At 37.4% G+C, this 15,525-nt stretch overlaps 1 protein-coding gene across 2 annotated transcripts in view; it reads left to right on the top strand.

Moving 5' to 3' along the window:
• Positions 1-15,525, top strand: part of LOC125661032 (uncharacterized) — a 60,085-nt gene that overhangs the window by 26,783 nt on the left and 17,777 nt on the right. For both annotated transcript variants that reach the window (XM_056148067.1, XM_056148068.1), the window contains 11 exons: positions 144-326; positions 5,791-5,870; positions 6,485-6,698; positions 7,914-8,085; positions 8,547-8,659; positions 9,662-9,747; positions 9,913-10,009; positions 10,924-10,964; positions 11,487-11,658; positions 12,353-12,450; positions 14,378-14,468. In XM_056148067.1, the coding sequence (XP_056004042.1) occupies positions 144-326; positions 5,791-5,870; positions 6,485-6,698; positions 7,914-8,085; positions 8,547-8,659; positions 9,662-9,747; positions 9,913-10,009; positions 10,924-10,964; positions 11,487-11,658; positions 12,353-12,450; positions 14,378-14,468 (1,347 nt within the window). The remainder of the gene's footprint in view (positions 1-143; positions 327-5,790; positions 5,871-6,484; positions 6,699-7,913; positions 8,086-8,546; positions 8,660-9,661; positions 9,748-9,912; positions 10,010-10,923; positions 10,965-11,486; positions 11,659-12,352; positions 12,451-14,377; positions 14,469-15,525) is intronic.

Genomic DNA, 15,525 nt, shown 5'->3' with positions numbered 1-15,525 from the left:
CCAATCTTGATATACATTGATGCTTGAACTTGAAATTCATCAACTTCATTGAATACTTAACCTAATGGTTAGGCTGTTGTATCCGCTCTGGGATTTATGAGATTGATCACTGTTCGTTATATTCTCTTTTCACAATACTGTAGGTACCGTTGAGGCTGTTGATGACAATATCGCCATTACATATAACTGTGACGCAAAGGTCACGTGGGAAGAGGAGGGATTCACCAAAAGATACCGGGTGGGAAGAGAAGGTAAAGTGGACATCAAGTTTACAGAGCCCGCGAGAGTGAAGTATTTACAGGACCATCTGCAGGGAATCACTGAAGGTACTCTATTCAATTTCACATATCTTCTGAATCAGGTGAAATCCGTGAGTTATGGAAATGTTCTCCGAATTTTTTTAACAAACTTAACGATAACCATTAACTTAAACATGTATAGGAAAATACGGTGCTTGTGAAAATTCAGATCTATTTTTATTTGTATGCCCCTAGTAATAGGAGATTTGGAGCATATAATAGTTGGTCTGTCCGCCAGTCTGTTAAGTCATAACTTTTGAATATCAGCGGTAGGATTTTCACATTTCGCAGGACCTGTTTGACATTTAGAAGGAGTATTATAACCCCATGACCCTGGAGTTTGACCCACGTTTTCAAAACGAAAAAAACCTTTATCATGATCTTTGAATGCTTAGAGATTTGGGTTTTATATTTCGCAGGCGTATTCCTTGTGAGACCTTACATACGGGGATATCAGATTGTGATACATTTCCCGCAATAAAACTTCCCCATAAAAAATTGAATTTCCTGTTAGAAAACTTGTATTAAAAATTGCCAAAGAAATTTGAATTTCCTTTACAAACAATATTTCTGTTTTCTAAGAAATTTTAACTTCCGTCCATAAATTCCCTTTTGTAAAGGGTTTTGAAGGAATATTTTCCTTTTCCTTTATTAATGTGTTGCTATGAAAGGTGAAGATAATGAACAATGATCAACCTTATAACTCCTATAAGGAATACAAAATAGATAGCAGGACAAACACGGACCCCTGGACACACCAGAAGTGGGATATGGTGCCTAGGAGGAGCAAACAACCGGTTACATAGGCTGTCAGCACTATATCCTTAACAGGTAAACGGAACCATTCGTACTAGTCAAATTCAGTGTGCCAAGAACAGTCCAACAATTGGCACGAAACACACCAGACAACATTTGACCCAATATTAGGGTGTACTGACGAACTAGATCGTTAAAACGACCATAAAGTTTGTGAAATGCTGACTTCATTCGAGACTGTTGAAACCCCTGCAACCCCTGTAACATCAACTTGTTTGTTAGTAGCTTGCCTCGATTAAAAACTGATTATACGCAGAACAAGCTCTTGCGTATCAAAACAGTTGAGAGGTATAAACACCATATGCAGGTGATAATGCAAAATTGCTACATAAATATGGGAAGTTGACGATGGAGAAGCTTAAATCATCCCGTTTGTCATAAATTTGAGTTGTCAGTTTGACGTTTATGCCGACTTTCAATAAAATATCTAAGTATCAAGCAGAAGTGGGCGACTCTGTGGTGTCTTTTCTTTTGAGCTCACAGGGATATAACGAAACGACATATCAATGAAAGTTATTATTGTTAATAGACAAAACGTGGTAGCTATTTCTAAATGTCTATCTTACTTGCTGGAGGTGGTTCTTAATTAGCATTTGCTTCATAGTAGTTTACACCAACAGTTTGAGGAGTTCTTCATAGTAGTTCCCTTAGGCATTTTGCGACGATGTGTTTTGTTAGGTCGTTCTTGGCACACCGATTTTGACTACGGATAACTCCATTTACCTGGTCAAGATATAAGGCTGATGGCGGGTGTGACCGGTCGACATATGATGCTTACTCCTCCTAGGCACATATCCCAGCCCAGGTATATCCAGGGGTCCGTGTTTGCTCAATTCCTAATTTTGTATTGCTTATAGAAGTTATGAGATTGATCACTGTTCGTTGTCTTCATCTACCATGTATGGCTGAGATATTTTTTTTCCATGGAGGAGTAGAGGAATGTGTTAACACGACAAAAGAACGCGAATTGTAAACAAGTTGATTTGGAGATGATCATACATACACCTTTATTCCCCAGCCGAGGATTTTCAACATGTTCTGAGAATTTTTTTTAATATAGTAGATGTACGCCTATCCGGTAAGTGAGATATCTTCACAGGAAAAAAACCCCTTGAATTTCTAAGATAAGACGCCATATATATTTGTCGATTGAGTTTATTTAGGTTTGATTGTTACGAAAAAGTAATAATGTCCATATTGATTTCCGCAAATATAAGTACATTCTGTAATGAAGATCCAGATTGTTAAACAAGTCTATCATCCGACGACACGGAACATATATTAATCTTTTTCAACAATTTTTCTCTATGTATTGAAATAAACAATAAAGCGCTTGGAATGAATTTTTTTCCGGAAAGTATGTTACAATGAACACACTGCTTTCAACTGAGTAATGTAGATAAAACAGTATCTACCACATGAAGGATAATATATTGAAGTTATCAACACTTCAAAATTATATTCTACACCGCATGTCCCTTGCAATAGCATTAGGTATGTACCTGACACTGTCACGCGATATGCTGGTCACATGATCATCGGACATGTAGTGCACAACGTATGGGCTACTTTTATATTTAAAAAAATTGAGTACGGAAAAATTATGCGAGAATATGGTTTAGACAATTCCTGTTACACGCATTGACTGTTTGAATGGTCCGCTGGGGGGGAATCCTTACATTATGAGATCAATCTGTGAAAGGTCAATGCCACACAGAGAAAATCATAGTTAGATTGTACGACAATGCTATCTTGAAGGTTGTTGAGTTTGGAATATTTATGAAGAAATGAGGAAACAACAGTGATCAGTCTCATGATTCCTATCAAGAATGAACAAATTAGAGGAGGAGGAGCGGTTCAAGATAATACAAAATCTGACAGAATCCGATCCATGTTAGAATGAAAAGGTGAAGATAAACAGTGATCAATTTCACAAGTCTTATAAGGAATACAAAATTAAGAGTTGGATAAACACAGACCCCTGGGAATACATGAGTTGGGGTCAGTTGCCTAAAATGAATAACAAAATTCCTGTCGGCCGGTCACATTCGGCATGAACCCAATGTCTTGATCAGATAAACGGAGTAATCCGTAGTCAAAACCAATGTGCAAAGAACGGTCTAACAATTGGTAGGAAACATGTCAGACAGTATTTGACTCAATGAGAGGCACTGGCAAACTACACGGAGTGACCGAAAGTATTGCAACATAAATGGCTGACGTCATCACAATGTATATATCAGCTGCATTTGAAAAAACAGCTTTAAATGAAATAATCAACATCTACTTGTCATTTTTCTTTAGTATTTTGTTGCAAAGCCTTCTAGATATTAACCTGACGTAGTCTTACAGGAATTGAAGCATATAAGCTCCGAATGTATGTTTGAGAGATACCATTCCAAATTCTTCTCACTGCAGCCATTAAGTCATCCCGGTTTTCAATGTCATCAATCTCACAGAACAATTTGATTTTAATACCAAGCCAGACATTTTCAATGGCATTAAGGTCTGGAGACTGTGCAGGGCAGTTGAATTTTCGAATACTGTTTTCTTGTTTCCAAGTATTGGTCTGTCTTGAGGAGTGGGAGGTGGCATTCTCGCCTTGGAAAATAAATTGCTGATTTCCAAAAACTCTTACAATAACAGGCCATAAGTGATTATCCAACAAATCATATACTTTGCTGAGTATAGATACAAGAACATCAATCAATCACCGCCAAAACAAACAACTAACTCTCATGGGGTTCAGACAGCAAGGCTTCCACTTCTTGGTCGTTTTTCTCCACAAATTTATCTGTCCAATGATTACCTGCGTTTTGTCTGAGAAAACAACTTTCTGCCACTGTTCAGGTCTCAAAAATCTTTTTCCCCGACACCAAAAAATTCCACGTTGTCTGTTGACTTTAGCGATTGTAAGCGTTTTCAGAATATTGCCCCTCTTGTGTCCTTCCTGGTGTAACCTACGGCGAATAGTTCTCCTGGACAGATTTGTATTGTCATTGCCATTAAAAGTTGATGGAATGTCTTGAAGAGATTGTCTTCTATTAGTTTTCAGATTACGATAAAGTTCCCAATCACCCCTCTCATCTATCACTCGGGGCGTGCCACTACAGGGATCGCTTTCAACACTTCACTTTGATGGATTTTTTTCCCAAAGTCGTCCGACTTTGCTTCGACTGATTCCCAATGAATCATTTATTTTGTTGTCATTACATCCTTTTGAATTTGAAATTACAATCCTTTGCTTTAGGGCCTTTGAAAATGCTATCTTATTCTTCGACATTGTTTTCATTCGATACCTTACCGGAAATCGTCTGCTACTTTGAAGTGAAAACGGTTCCCCATATAATTCGCATACCTGACACTACGACCTTAGCTTACTTTGTTGCGCGTCAGCAATGACGATAAAATTTGAAGCGAGTAAAATTGCTATGATGTCAGCCATATTTGTTGCAATACTTTTAGCCACTCAGTGTAGATCCTTAAAATGACTATAGACTTTGAAAATGTTGTCTTTAAACGAGATTTTTGAAACCCCTTTAACATCCTATTGTGTTTTGAATCAGTTGAGAGACATAAACACTATATGCAGGTAATAATGGAATACTGCTACATATCTCTGATTGTTAGGGCACGATGTCAAAAATAATTAAGGGGGTCCTGCATAGCTTCATCAGAAAACAGTTTAGCCCTGTATAGCTTTATCGATTAATGATTCCGCTTATCAAGTTATCTATATTATACGGCGGGTATGACTGATTGACAGGGGATGCTTACTCCACCTAGGTAGCTGATCTCACCTCTCGTATATCCAGGAGTCCGTTTTTGCCCAACTCTCTATTTTGTATTCTTCATAGGAATTATTATGAGGTTGATCGCTAAACGTTATCTTCACATTTCCCCGTATAGCTTAATCGGTAATCAGGTTAACCTTCCAAAGGATGAAGGGAGTTTGCACTATTTTACTGATCAGCAAATCTCTTCCCTTAACAGGAATGTGAGACTCCCTTTTACGTCACTTAAAATTCCTAACGTTGATCTTAAGAATCGCTTACGGTTTAAAGACATATTTTTTGGTATTCATTTAAGATATACTGACTAATTCTGTGCAACTATCAAAGAGTATTTATAACTTAGTCCACCTCCGCAGACAACTAAAGCACATTACCGGGACTTGAATGAATGACGAAGATAACGAATAGTGATCAATTTAATAACCCCCACAAGCAATACAAAATAGATAGTTAGGCAGGTGCGGACCCCTGGACACACCATACGTGTGCTCAGGTGCCTAGGAGGAGAAAACATCCCCTGTCGACCGGTCCCATCAGCCGTGAGCGTTATATCTTAATCAGGTAAACAAACATATATAATTCTTCCTGGTATCCTCATTACAGGCATCCCGTGGGGATCCGGGTTAGAATAAGTCCTCAGTATCCCCTTGCTTGTCATAGAAGGCGACTAAATGGGGCGGTCCTTCTTATGAGACCGCAAAAAACCGATGTCCCGTGTCATTGCAGGTGTGGCGCGATAAAGACCCCCCCCCCTGCTCAATGGGCATAAGCGCCGAAAATAGGCCTAGATTTTGCAGCCATTCACCGGCAGTGGTGATGTATCCATAAGAGTGAAATATTCTCGATGGGGACGTTAAACAATATTGAATCAATCATTACAGGCAATGTAGCTGAAGGAATACGAGTCGTGAAAAAATCCGACAATGATGACGTGACCGTTGGAACAATCACCCATTCACCGGTATGTAAGATTATATCTATCATTTTGATCGAAACAATTAAATGACACTAATTTTTTTTATATTGTTTATTACTCGTTTGACCTCATCAAGATAGAGGGCTCATGGTAGGTGTGACCGGCCGGAAGGGAATGCTTACTCCTCTTAGGCACATGATCGTACCCCTTGTATGCCTAGGGGGCGTGCTTGCTCTACTCTCAATTTTGTAATTTTAGTAATAGCACGAGGTTGATTACTATCAATTATCTTCACCTTTTTTTCATCCTGCGCAAAATATAAACTAGCATTTCAATTAAGTTCGGAAGTGTTGAAACTATGATATGAATCTGATAAGGATATATATTGCTATATAGATATGGATAGTCATCATGTTTTTCATAATGTAAGGCGAAGATAACGAACTGTCATCAATCTCATAACTCGTACAATCATTACAAAATATATAGTTGGGCAAAGACCGAGCCCTGGACACACCTGTGGTGGGATCAGGTGCCTCGGAGGAGTAAGCATCCCCTGTCGACCGCTCACACCCTCCGTGAGTTCTATATCCTGATCAAGTAAATGGAGTTAATAGATACACACCAACTGATTCCTTTCTTTGATATTATCGAAATAGGAAATTGATATAATGAAAAGAGACTCGAAACGAGGACAAAGACGCCCAATCTCCAAAGACCGAGGATCTCTCAACCCGCACCAAAGAAAGAAAGTCCGAGCTAAAGAAAAGACGGTTGGAAATCAGCATTGTTTAGTCACCGTGCAGTTGGATAATGGAGAAATTGTTAAAATGGATACGAAAGAAATATTATTGTTTGACAACAGTCAGATAGGTAAATAATATCTAATCTCAGAGAGAGAGAGAGAGAGAGAGAGAGAGAGAGAGAGAGAGAGAGAGAGAGAGAGAGAGAGAGAGAGAGAGACGATAGGGGTGTCCCATTTTTCTTATGGAGACATATCCATGTACTTTTTCTATCGTAAATGTAATATAAATTATTTTTTTTCTATGATATTCATTTGTATCGTTGTGATACAACGATTTGTAAATTCACTGACATTAGTGCTAATCTTAATGCGGATCTATCCAGATGTTTCTACTCAAACAAGTGGTGCCATGTGGTTTCGTTCCCAACAAGCTCTTGTGTATCGAATCAATTGAGAGATATACACACCATATGCAGGTGATAATGGAATATTGTTACATAAATAAGGGAAGTTGACGAAGGAAGCTGAAATTGTCTACCCTTGAGAAACCATTGTCAACCGAGGCATAGCCGAGGTTGACAATGGTTTTCTTGGGGTGAAAATTATCTATGTTACCCTCAACTACATGCAATATTTATATATTATTATAATCTTACCAACGGTAGTATAATATCAGCCTTCGTAATGGCCGGAAACTGAATACAAACCGTGAATTCTTACTTATTATAGATTTGTTCATTGAATCGTAGGAAAATAGTATGTATGTGTTCCTCCTTCTTTATAGTGAATATTGAACCTTAAAGTGTATCTTGCGGGCTGTCTTTAGTTTTCGTTTAGCGCTCATTTCATGTTTAGATTATATACTGTAGAATAATCTAATAGGGGGGGGGGGTCTGTTCAATCTCTGTGTGTGCACCTGTCCCGTGAAAGCATAGTGGAATACACAATATATGTGAATTTTTACAGTGCAAAACCCATATCCATGGGGTACATTCCAACGAATTTGTCAAATATCTACAATCAATGAAAATTGCCCCCCCCCCCCCCTAATAAACGCGAAGATAACGAACAGTGATCAATCTCATGACTCCTACAAGCAATACTAAATAGGCAGTTGGCCAAACACGGACCCCCGATACACCAGGGGTGGGATCAGGTGTCTAGGAGGGATATGCATTCCCTGTCGACCCTTATGAATTTAAATGATCCCACAATATAGTACTTGTTCTTAAAGTAAGAAGAAGTGAAATACCATGCTAACGAAATAAAACACCGATAGTTGTCGTTATCTTTAAATAATTCATTTCAACCAATAACTAATGAACATAGAAAAATATATCCAGGAATTTATCATGATGCTTTGTGCGCTGGGTGTGAAAGCGGCCACAGGATCAAAGGAATGAGATGGAGGTGTACCGAGTGTCCTAACTATGACCTCTGTACATCATGCTACATGTCTGCGAAGGATAAACATCTCGACCATAAATTCCAGCGAATCACTGAGCCTGCAGAAAGGTATTACTAGGATATGATGTAACGATGACACAATTTATCTATTACAAGTCAATTGTAACTAACGCACGATCCGAATTTGCAAAGAGATAAATTAAATGTACTGCTATACATGTAAACAACTTGCATTTAAAGATGATTAATGCATTTGGTATTTCTTTTTTTTTAGTAATACTTAAAACATTAACGGAAGTCGATTTATGAATTTCTTTTGAATTCTATATTACGTTTGGCATGTATACTTTTCATGAATTCATTACAGTGGTAATCACGTGTATAATTCTAAAGGTTCACAGACCAGGAAGTGTGTTCCGAACTATAGCACCATTTTCAAAGCGGATAAATGCATACTGGTCATTAATGTGGAAGCTAAAGATGGCCGTCTCTGTACTCTGTGCAAATCACACACTCAGAGTGTGTTGTCATGGTTGTATATAATTTTAATTAAACGATACATTTACTAGGGAACAGCTAAAGACCACTCGCACAACCCCAGGAGTACAAGTGAGAACGGCTCTAGGAATGTTCACAGGCGCCAAGGTCCAGGAACTGGAAGGCAATACAGATAAAGCACAAGGTAACTTACAACGAAAGGTGAAGATAACGAACAGTGATAAAACTCAACACTCCTACATGTATCAGTAAGACAAAATAAAGAGGTGGGTAAACATGGACCCCTGGATTTACCAGAGGTGGAGTCAGGTGCCTAGGAGGAGATCCCCTGTCAATCAGTCACACCCACCTTGAGCACACACTGTATATTTTCGCGTACATATTGGAATATACAATAAGACACATGCCAACAAAGATAGTAGAACTAATAACTGCGTATGATAACGAGCATGGAAGACACACCAATAGACAGGGTATGGGGATATATTAGGAGTTACAGCAAATAGGAAATAACAGCAGCCATAATATGACACCTAACAAGATATGATAAAGGGTTAGGTGTGATAATTAAATAACTGAACAAATGAACATAACGAGCAGTGATCAATCTCACAAATCACTTAAATGATACGAAATTAAGCCAAGGGCGAACACGAGCCAATGGACATGCTAAAGGTGCCATCAGATGCCTAGGAAAAGCAAGCATTCCCTGTCAACCGGTCATACCAATTCTGAGCCCTATATCTTGATCAGGTACTCAAGCGTAAATCAGTGTGATGTATAGGGTTTTACCATACCTAGTGTACTGTTACATCTACTATGTCTAGATTGATAGATCGACAAGTGATGTTTACTCCTCTTGATCTCACGTCTGGCATGTCCTGGGATCCACTGTTTTTACTCCACTAGTATGGCATCATATCTAGCTTCATATATCAACAGGGGGTGTTTACTACTCCTGGTGTGTCAAGGGATCCGTCTTTACCCACTCTTATTTTATGAGCGTGACCACTATCCTTTACCTCCACCTTTTCATTTATCAATATACTAGGTATAGAGGACATGTATGATGCATAAAGTAAATGTTGAACTAGATGAACATTTCACTGTAGACACAGAATAATATTCATCAATTAGGTATCGGTATAAAGTTTGAAACATTCAATTAACATTAATATCCATTTAGGAAAGAAGGGCACCATAACAGAAATATGCCATTACAGAAAAAACGAGGCAAGGTGTATCGTCGTTGTTAACAGAGATGGTGACGTGGTAAGTATCACACAATGAATTCAATTTTGGGTTGTCTGTTTCACGTCACATTTCAAATATGTTCACACCTATAGCAACGTTGTAATCTGTACGGAAATTGTCAGAAAATTTTACCTCTATCAAAAAGTGCTGAATTTCATTAAATGAAAATCATGTCAATTACAGGATGAACAAGTTATAGGACATTTTACCGATTTTCAAAATGACCAAAACAATGAATGCTTCTTTTATTATCCATCACATCTGCCCGACTTGGGAAAAGGTATGGTACATACATTAAAACAAATCAATTTTATATTTGATAACGCTGCAATAGTTTTCTGGAAACACTAACGTACGTAATCATGCTTGCGTGAATAGTCGGGTTTCATGCCCTAAAGTATGTTTGCGTGAAGTGTCAGGTTTCATGCCCTCTTGTATTTTAAATGTTGAATCTATTTCTATATTTGATTTATTTGCAATTGGCCAGCGACTGTCGTGCGTCATACGTTAGCAATTGAATTATTTTAACTTCTTCGTAACTATCATTCCGATTCTTTTTCAAAACTGGTGCACAAGTATACTTGGTTGATTGATTGAATATTGTTTCACGTCGCATCAAGAATATTTCACTCATATGGAGACGTCACCATTGCCGGTAAAAGGGTGCAAAAAGTAGGCCTATGATCGGCGTTTATGGCCATTGAACAGGAAAAGGTATTTATCATGCCTCTCCTGCTGTGACACGGGACCTCGATTTTTGCGGTCTCATCCGAAGGACTGCCCCATTTAGTCGCCTCTTACGACAAGCAAAAGGGAGGGGGAAGGGCTGATGACCTATTCTAACCCGAATTCCGAGAGGATTACAGTTCTTTGGGATGAGGGGACGTTAATTGTAAATATCACTTTAGTATCCCTGGGGTTTTGAAGAGGTTGATTCACGATTTACCACTAAATTTTGTTTTCAAATTTGAGCATCAAAATATATTGTCTAATGTGTTTAGAATTTTCAGAAGCTCATTATAGAGATTTTATCATTTGATGGGTAGACATGCATATAGTGTAATTATTCTTTCATTAAGAAGGTCCAAAACATGATTGTAGCTAAGACTTTCTAGCGTCTATACTTGTAGAATAAATGGACAACTATATGTAATGCTTGATATAACGTGATACTCTTCATATGCTTTTTTTCAGATATCCAGGGATATGTCGAAGTGAAAGACAAGACCAGTCATGTTAGTCTGTATTCTTTATATGTTTATTTGTGTTTTTACATCCATATGGCGACTTTTATCTTCTGGTATTATGATATGTTAATACATGTAATATGATCGATGGCGTATGTATATAAAATGTGAAGATAACGAACAGTGATGTATCTCATAACTCTGATGAACAATACAAAACAAAGAGTTGGGTAAACATGGACCCCTGGATGTATGAGAGGTGGAACAGATGCCTAGGATGAATAAGTATCACCGGTCGACGGGTTACACCCGTCGTGAGTCCTATATTTTGATCGGGTAAATGGAGTTATCCGTAGTCAACATCAGTGTGACAAGAACGGCCTAACAGTCGTATGGAAAAACTGAGACAACATTTGACCAATATATATATATATATATATATATATATATATATATATATATATATATATCACATTCCCACAGGGTTGCTACATGCCTATTTGTTCATAATGTTACCTCTAAGACTAAAATTACAATGGTAGAAATTGCATTCTTTTTAAAATTTTACAGGCAAAAATTGATGTTGAACTGTGGTATGAGAGAGATGTCCCCAAGTGCTCGCCAGAAGTTCAACACAGGCTTTATCTGATTTTTGCACACAAACCAGAAGAAGTTACCACGGCATCATTCAAGAATACTTTGAACAGGTTTCGCCCTTTAGAGGACGTGAGGAAATTCGCACGTTCGTATTAATAAAATTGATTTTGGGGAATTTACTTATTGTGTGCACATATATAAAGATACGCATACCCTTGTATCCTAAACGTATTTCTTTTCCTTCTTTATAAGAAGAATTCTCGTTTACATTCCGAAATTTTATATTGTACGAATATTGCCATATTTCATATATCGACCCAGTAAGTTCAGTGATTAGATCGTATCACTTGTAATGCAAGAAGTAATGATAGGGAATTTACTTTCTGCAGAATTGAAATTTAAAAAAACCAACCTTGTATATACATATATTTAACCCATGGATTGAAGAGTCGTGCACAGTTTCCATAAATACATGCTTTTGAATTGACCGTGCCTTCTTCTTTTTCTTTATACACTATGGTAATGATATTATCCTTTAATAATACATCTAATGCATTAATGGAGACCAATTTTTATATTGGAGGTAGGGATTTCAGGTTGAATATTAGAAATGTAGCATTGTATAATTACTGAACATACACGATAAGAGGGAACAATACGTCCTTAATAGTCCTTATAGTGTAGGGGCTAGATGATTTACTGGGATACATGTTAAAAATGCATAAACAGCGATCTCGGCGGAATTACATTCTTCTCCATATTGTTGGTTAGGAGGAACTGTGTATACCTTGACCATTGGTGACGAATTTATGTAAAAAAAAATTTCGGTTTTATGACAGGTAAATCTCGTTTGCCGTGTCAGCTTGCAGTTGAGAAGGTACTTTTTGTTGACGAAGCGGTCGTCATCCACAAAGACACCACTACTTGCACAATACAAGTAAGTTAAAAAAGATAGGTCAATTAAACTCTTCCTGTGGCCTTCAATTCGACATTTAGATATATCGATGACCTTTTGTCTATTAACAATGAAATATTTCATTCATATGTTAATTCGATATATCCATGTGAGCTCAAAGTAAAATACACCACAGAGTTGTCCACTTCTGCTTCATACTTAGATATTTTATTGAAAGTAGACATTAACGGCAAACTTACAACTCAACTGTATGACAAACGGAATTATTTCAGCTTCTCCATCGTGAAGTTCCCATATTCATGTAGCAATATTCCATTATCACCTGCATATGGTGTTTATATCTTTCAACTGATTCGATTCACAATAGCTTGTTCTGCGTATGGTCAGTTTACAAATCGAGGCAAGCTACTGACATACAAGTAAATAGCACAGGGATTTCAATAGTCTCGATTGAAGTCAGCATTACGCAAACTATATGGTCGTTATAACGATGTAGCTCTTCAATACAACATATCACTGGGTCAGATGTTTGTCTGACATGTTACATACCGATTGTTGGGCCGTTCTTGGCACACTGATTTTGACTACGAATAACTCCGTTTACCTCAACAAGATATAGGGCTCACGGCGGATGTGACCGGTCGACAGGGAAAGCTTTTTCCTCCTAGTTAACTGATCCCACTTCTGGTATATCCAGGGGCCCGTGTTTGTCGAACTATCTATTTGTATTGCTTATAGGAGTTATGAGATTGATCACTGTTCGTTATCTTCACCTTTCATTAAACACTACCTGTAAATTAGATATTACAGATATATTAAACATTAGATATATATTAAATTTTACAGATAAATTGAGCTTTACAAGTTCATTACACATTACAGGTATATTACACAATACACACAGATTAAACATTAGAGGTATTTAGGTATATTACACATCATAGGTAAATTAAACATATCAGATATATTAAACATTACATTTATTTTTCAACTTTCCATTCGGAAAGTTTGGTTTTTTTAAAATTACATCAAGAAGCAGCAAACGCCACAATTATGTCCATTTCCATCAAAGGTTGTTAAACATACTACTGTTTACAATTTATTAATCTGTGGGAGATTGATAACTTCCGTTATCTTCACCTTTTCATAACTCCATTCATTAGCGTACTTCACACGCAATGTCAATATCCAAGCTGCCTTAGAAAATCTAAAACAAAAATATCCATGTCAATGAAAATAAAACGTTTAAAGATCATTCGTTGATGATGAATATATTACGTATACATCTGTACATTAAGTTTAGGGCCCTATATATATTAATATTTAAAAAAAATCAATGGAAGTATTGACAATTTTGTGGAATAATCACCGAACAGCAAAGATAATGAACAGCAACCAATCTCATAAATGAGATAAAGATACGAAACTAAAAGTAGTAAACAATCCCCCCCGTGTTTCCATTGTTTTCGTAATTCTACAAAATCCACGCCATTATCCTAACTCTACACACGTGTGTTTGTAACAGTATAAGGAGTTAATTCTATACACGTGTATCTGTAACAGTGTAAGCAGCTAACTCTATACATGTGTGTCTGTAACAATGCAAGGAGCTAACTCTATACACCTGTGTCTGTAATAGTGTAAGGATATACCTCTATACACGTGTGTATGTAACAGTGTAAGACGCTAACTCTATACATGTGTGTCTGTAACAGTGTAAGCAGCTAACTCTATACACGTGTGCCTGTAACAGTGTAAGGAGCTAACTCTATACACGTGTGTCTGTAACAGTGTAAGGATATACCTCTATACACGTGTGTATGTAACAGTGTAAGGAGCTAACTCTATACACGTGTGTCTGTAACAGTGTAAGCAGCTAACTCTATACACGTGTGTCTGTAACAGTGTAAGACGCTATTTTATTTGGAAATGGTTTTTCTCTCTCCAGAATTTGATAGATATGGGCGTCAGGAAGTTGGTCCGCGGGGACACGCGGGAGGACGAAGATGAACAACTATATTTTCTACGAATGTCAGTGTGTAAGTGTATAGTGTACTATGTACACCCGTCTCTAACTGTAGAAAGTATCTCTACAATATATGCTACTGTATATGGTATTCTACACATACATGTATGTGTGTAAGTGTAGAGTGTACTGTGTACACCCGTCTCTATCTGTAGAAAGTGTTTCTACAATGCATGTTACTGTTTACAGTACTCTACACATGCATGTCTGTGTGTTTACATTATTTCATATATGTAAACAAGATATAGGTATCCCGGCGGGTGTGACTGGTCGACAGGGGGATACTTACTCCTCCTAGGCATCTTACCCCACCTCTGGTGTTTCCAGGGGTCCGTGTTTGCCCAAATATATGTTTGTATTGCTTATAGGACTTACTAGATTGATCTCTGTTCGTTATATTCGCCTTTTATACATATCTATGTGTAAGCAGATGAAGTTTTATAGTATTTCCTACACATGTTGTTGTGTGAATATACAAACTGTGATATATGCATGTATGAAAGGTGAATATAATGAACAGTAATCAATCTCTTGACTCCTATAAGCAAATATAAATTGATAAAGTATATTGTTCGGATGTATATATATGTACATGGTTCTCTGTGTAACTGTAAGTATTGTATATGCATGAAACTGTATACAGAATTTCCTATACGTGTATAAAGCATAAAACCCTCCATCATACACTTCAAAACGAAATATCGTTCCACCCATCCTTCCGTGTTTAGTTTAGCAGAAGTGATAACAGAATTAGAATTACACGAGGAACACGTGACATTTAATCTCCATTATTCCCTGCCAATGCATCAGGGTACACTTATTTAAACCAAACGACACTCGGATTTTATGACAGGAAGACAGGTTTTAAGAAAGTGTGGATAAGTAATATAGACTGACTGAAGAAATAACTTTCGGGTTAAATATGTTTTGATTGATAGGCTGTTATTGGCACACTGATTTTCACTACGGATAACTCGGTTTACCTGATCAGGATATAAGGCTCACGGCGGGTGTGACCGGTCGACAAGGGGTGCTTACTTACCTGGTACCTTTCCTAAGTACCTGATTCC

Source organism: Ostrea edulis, chromosome 8, assembly GCF_947568905.1.
Source record: "Ostrea edulis chromosome 8, xbOstEdul1.1, whole genome shotgun sequence".
NCBI lineage: Eukaryota > Metazoa > Mollusca > Bivalvia > Ostreida > Ostreidae > Ostrea > Ostrea edulis.
Note: the sequence above shows the minus strand (reverse complement) of the source record. Positions and strands in the feature narration are given on the sequence as shown.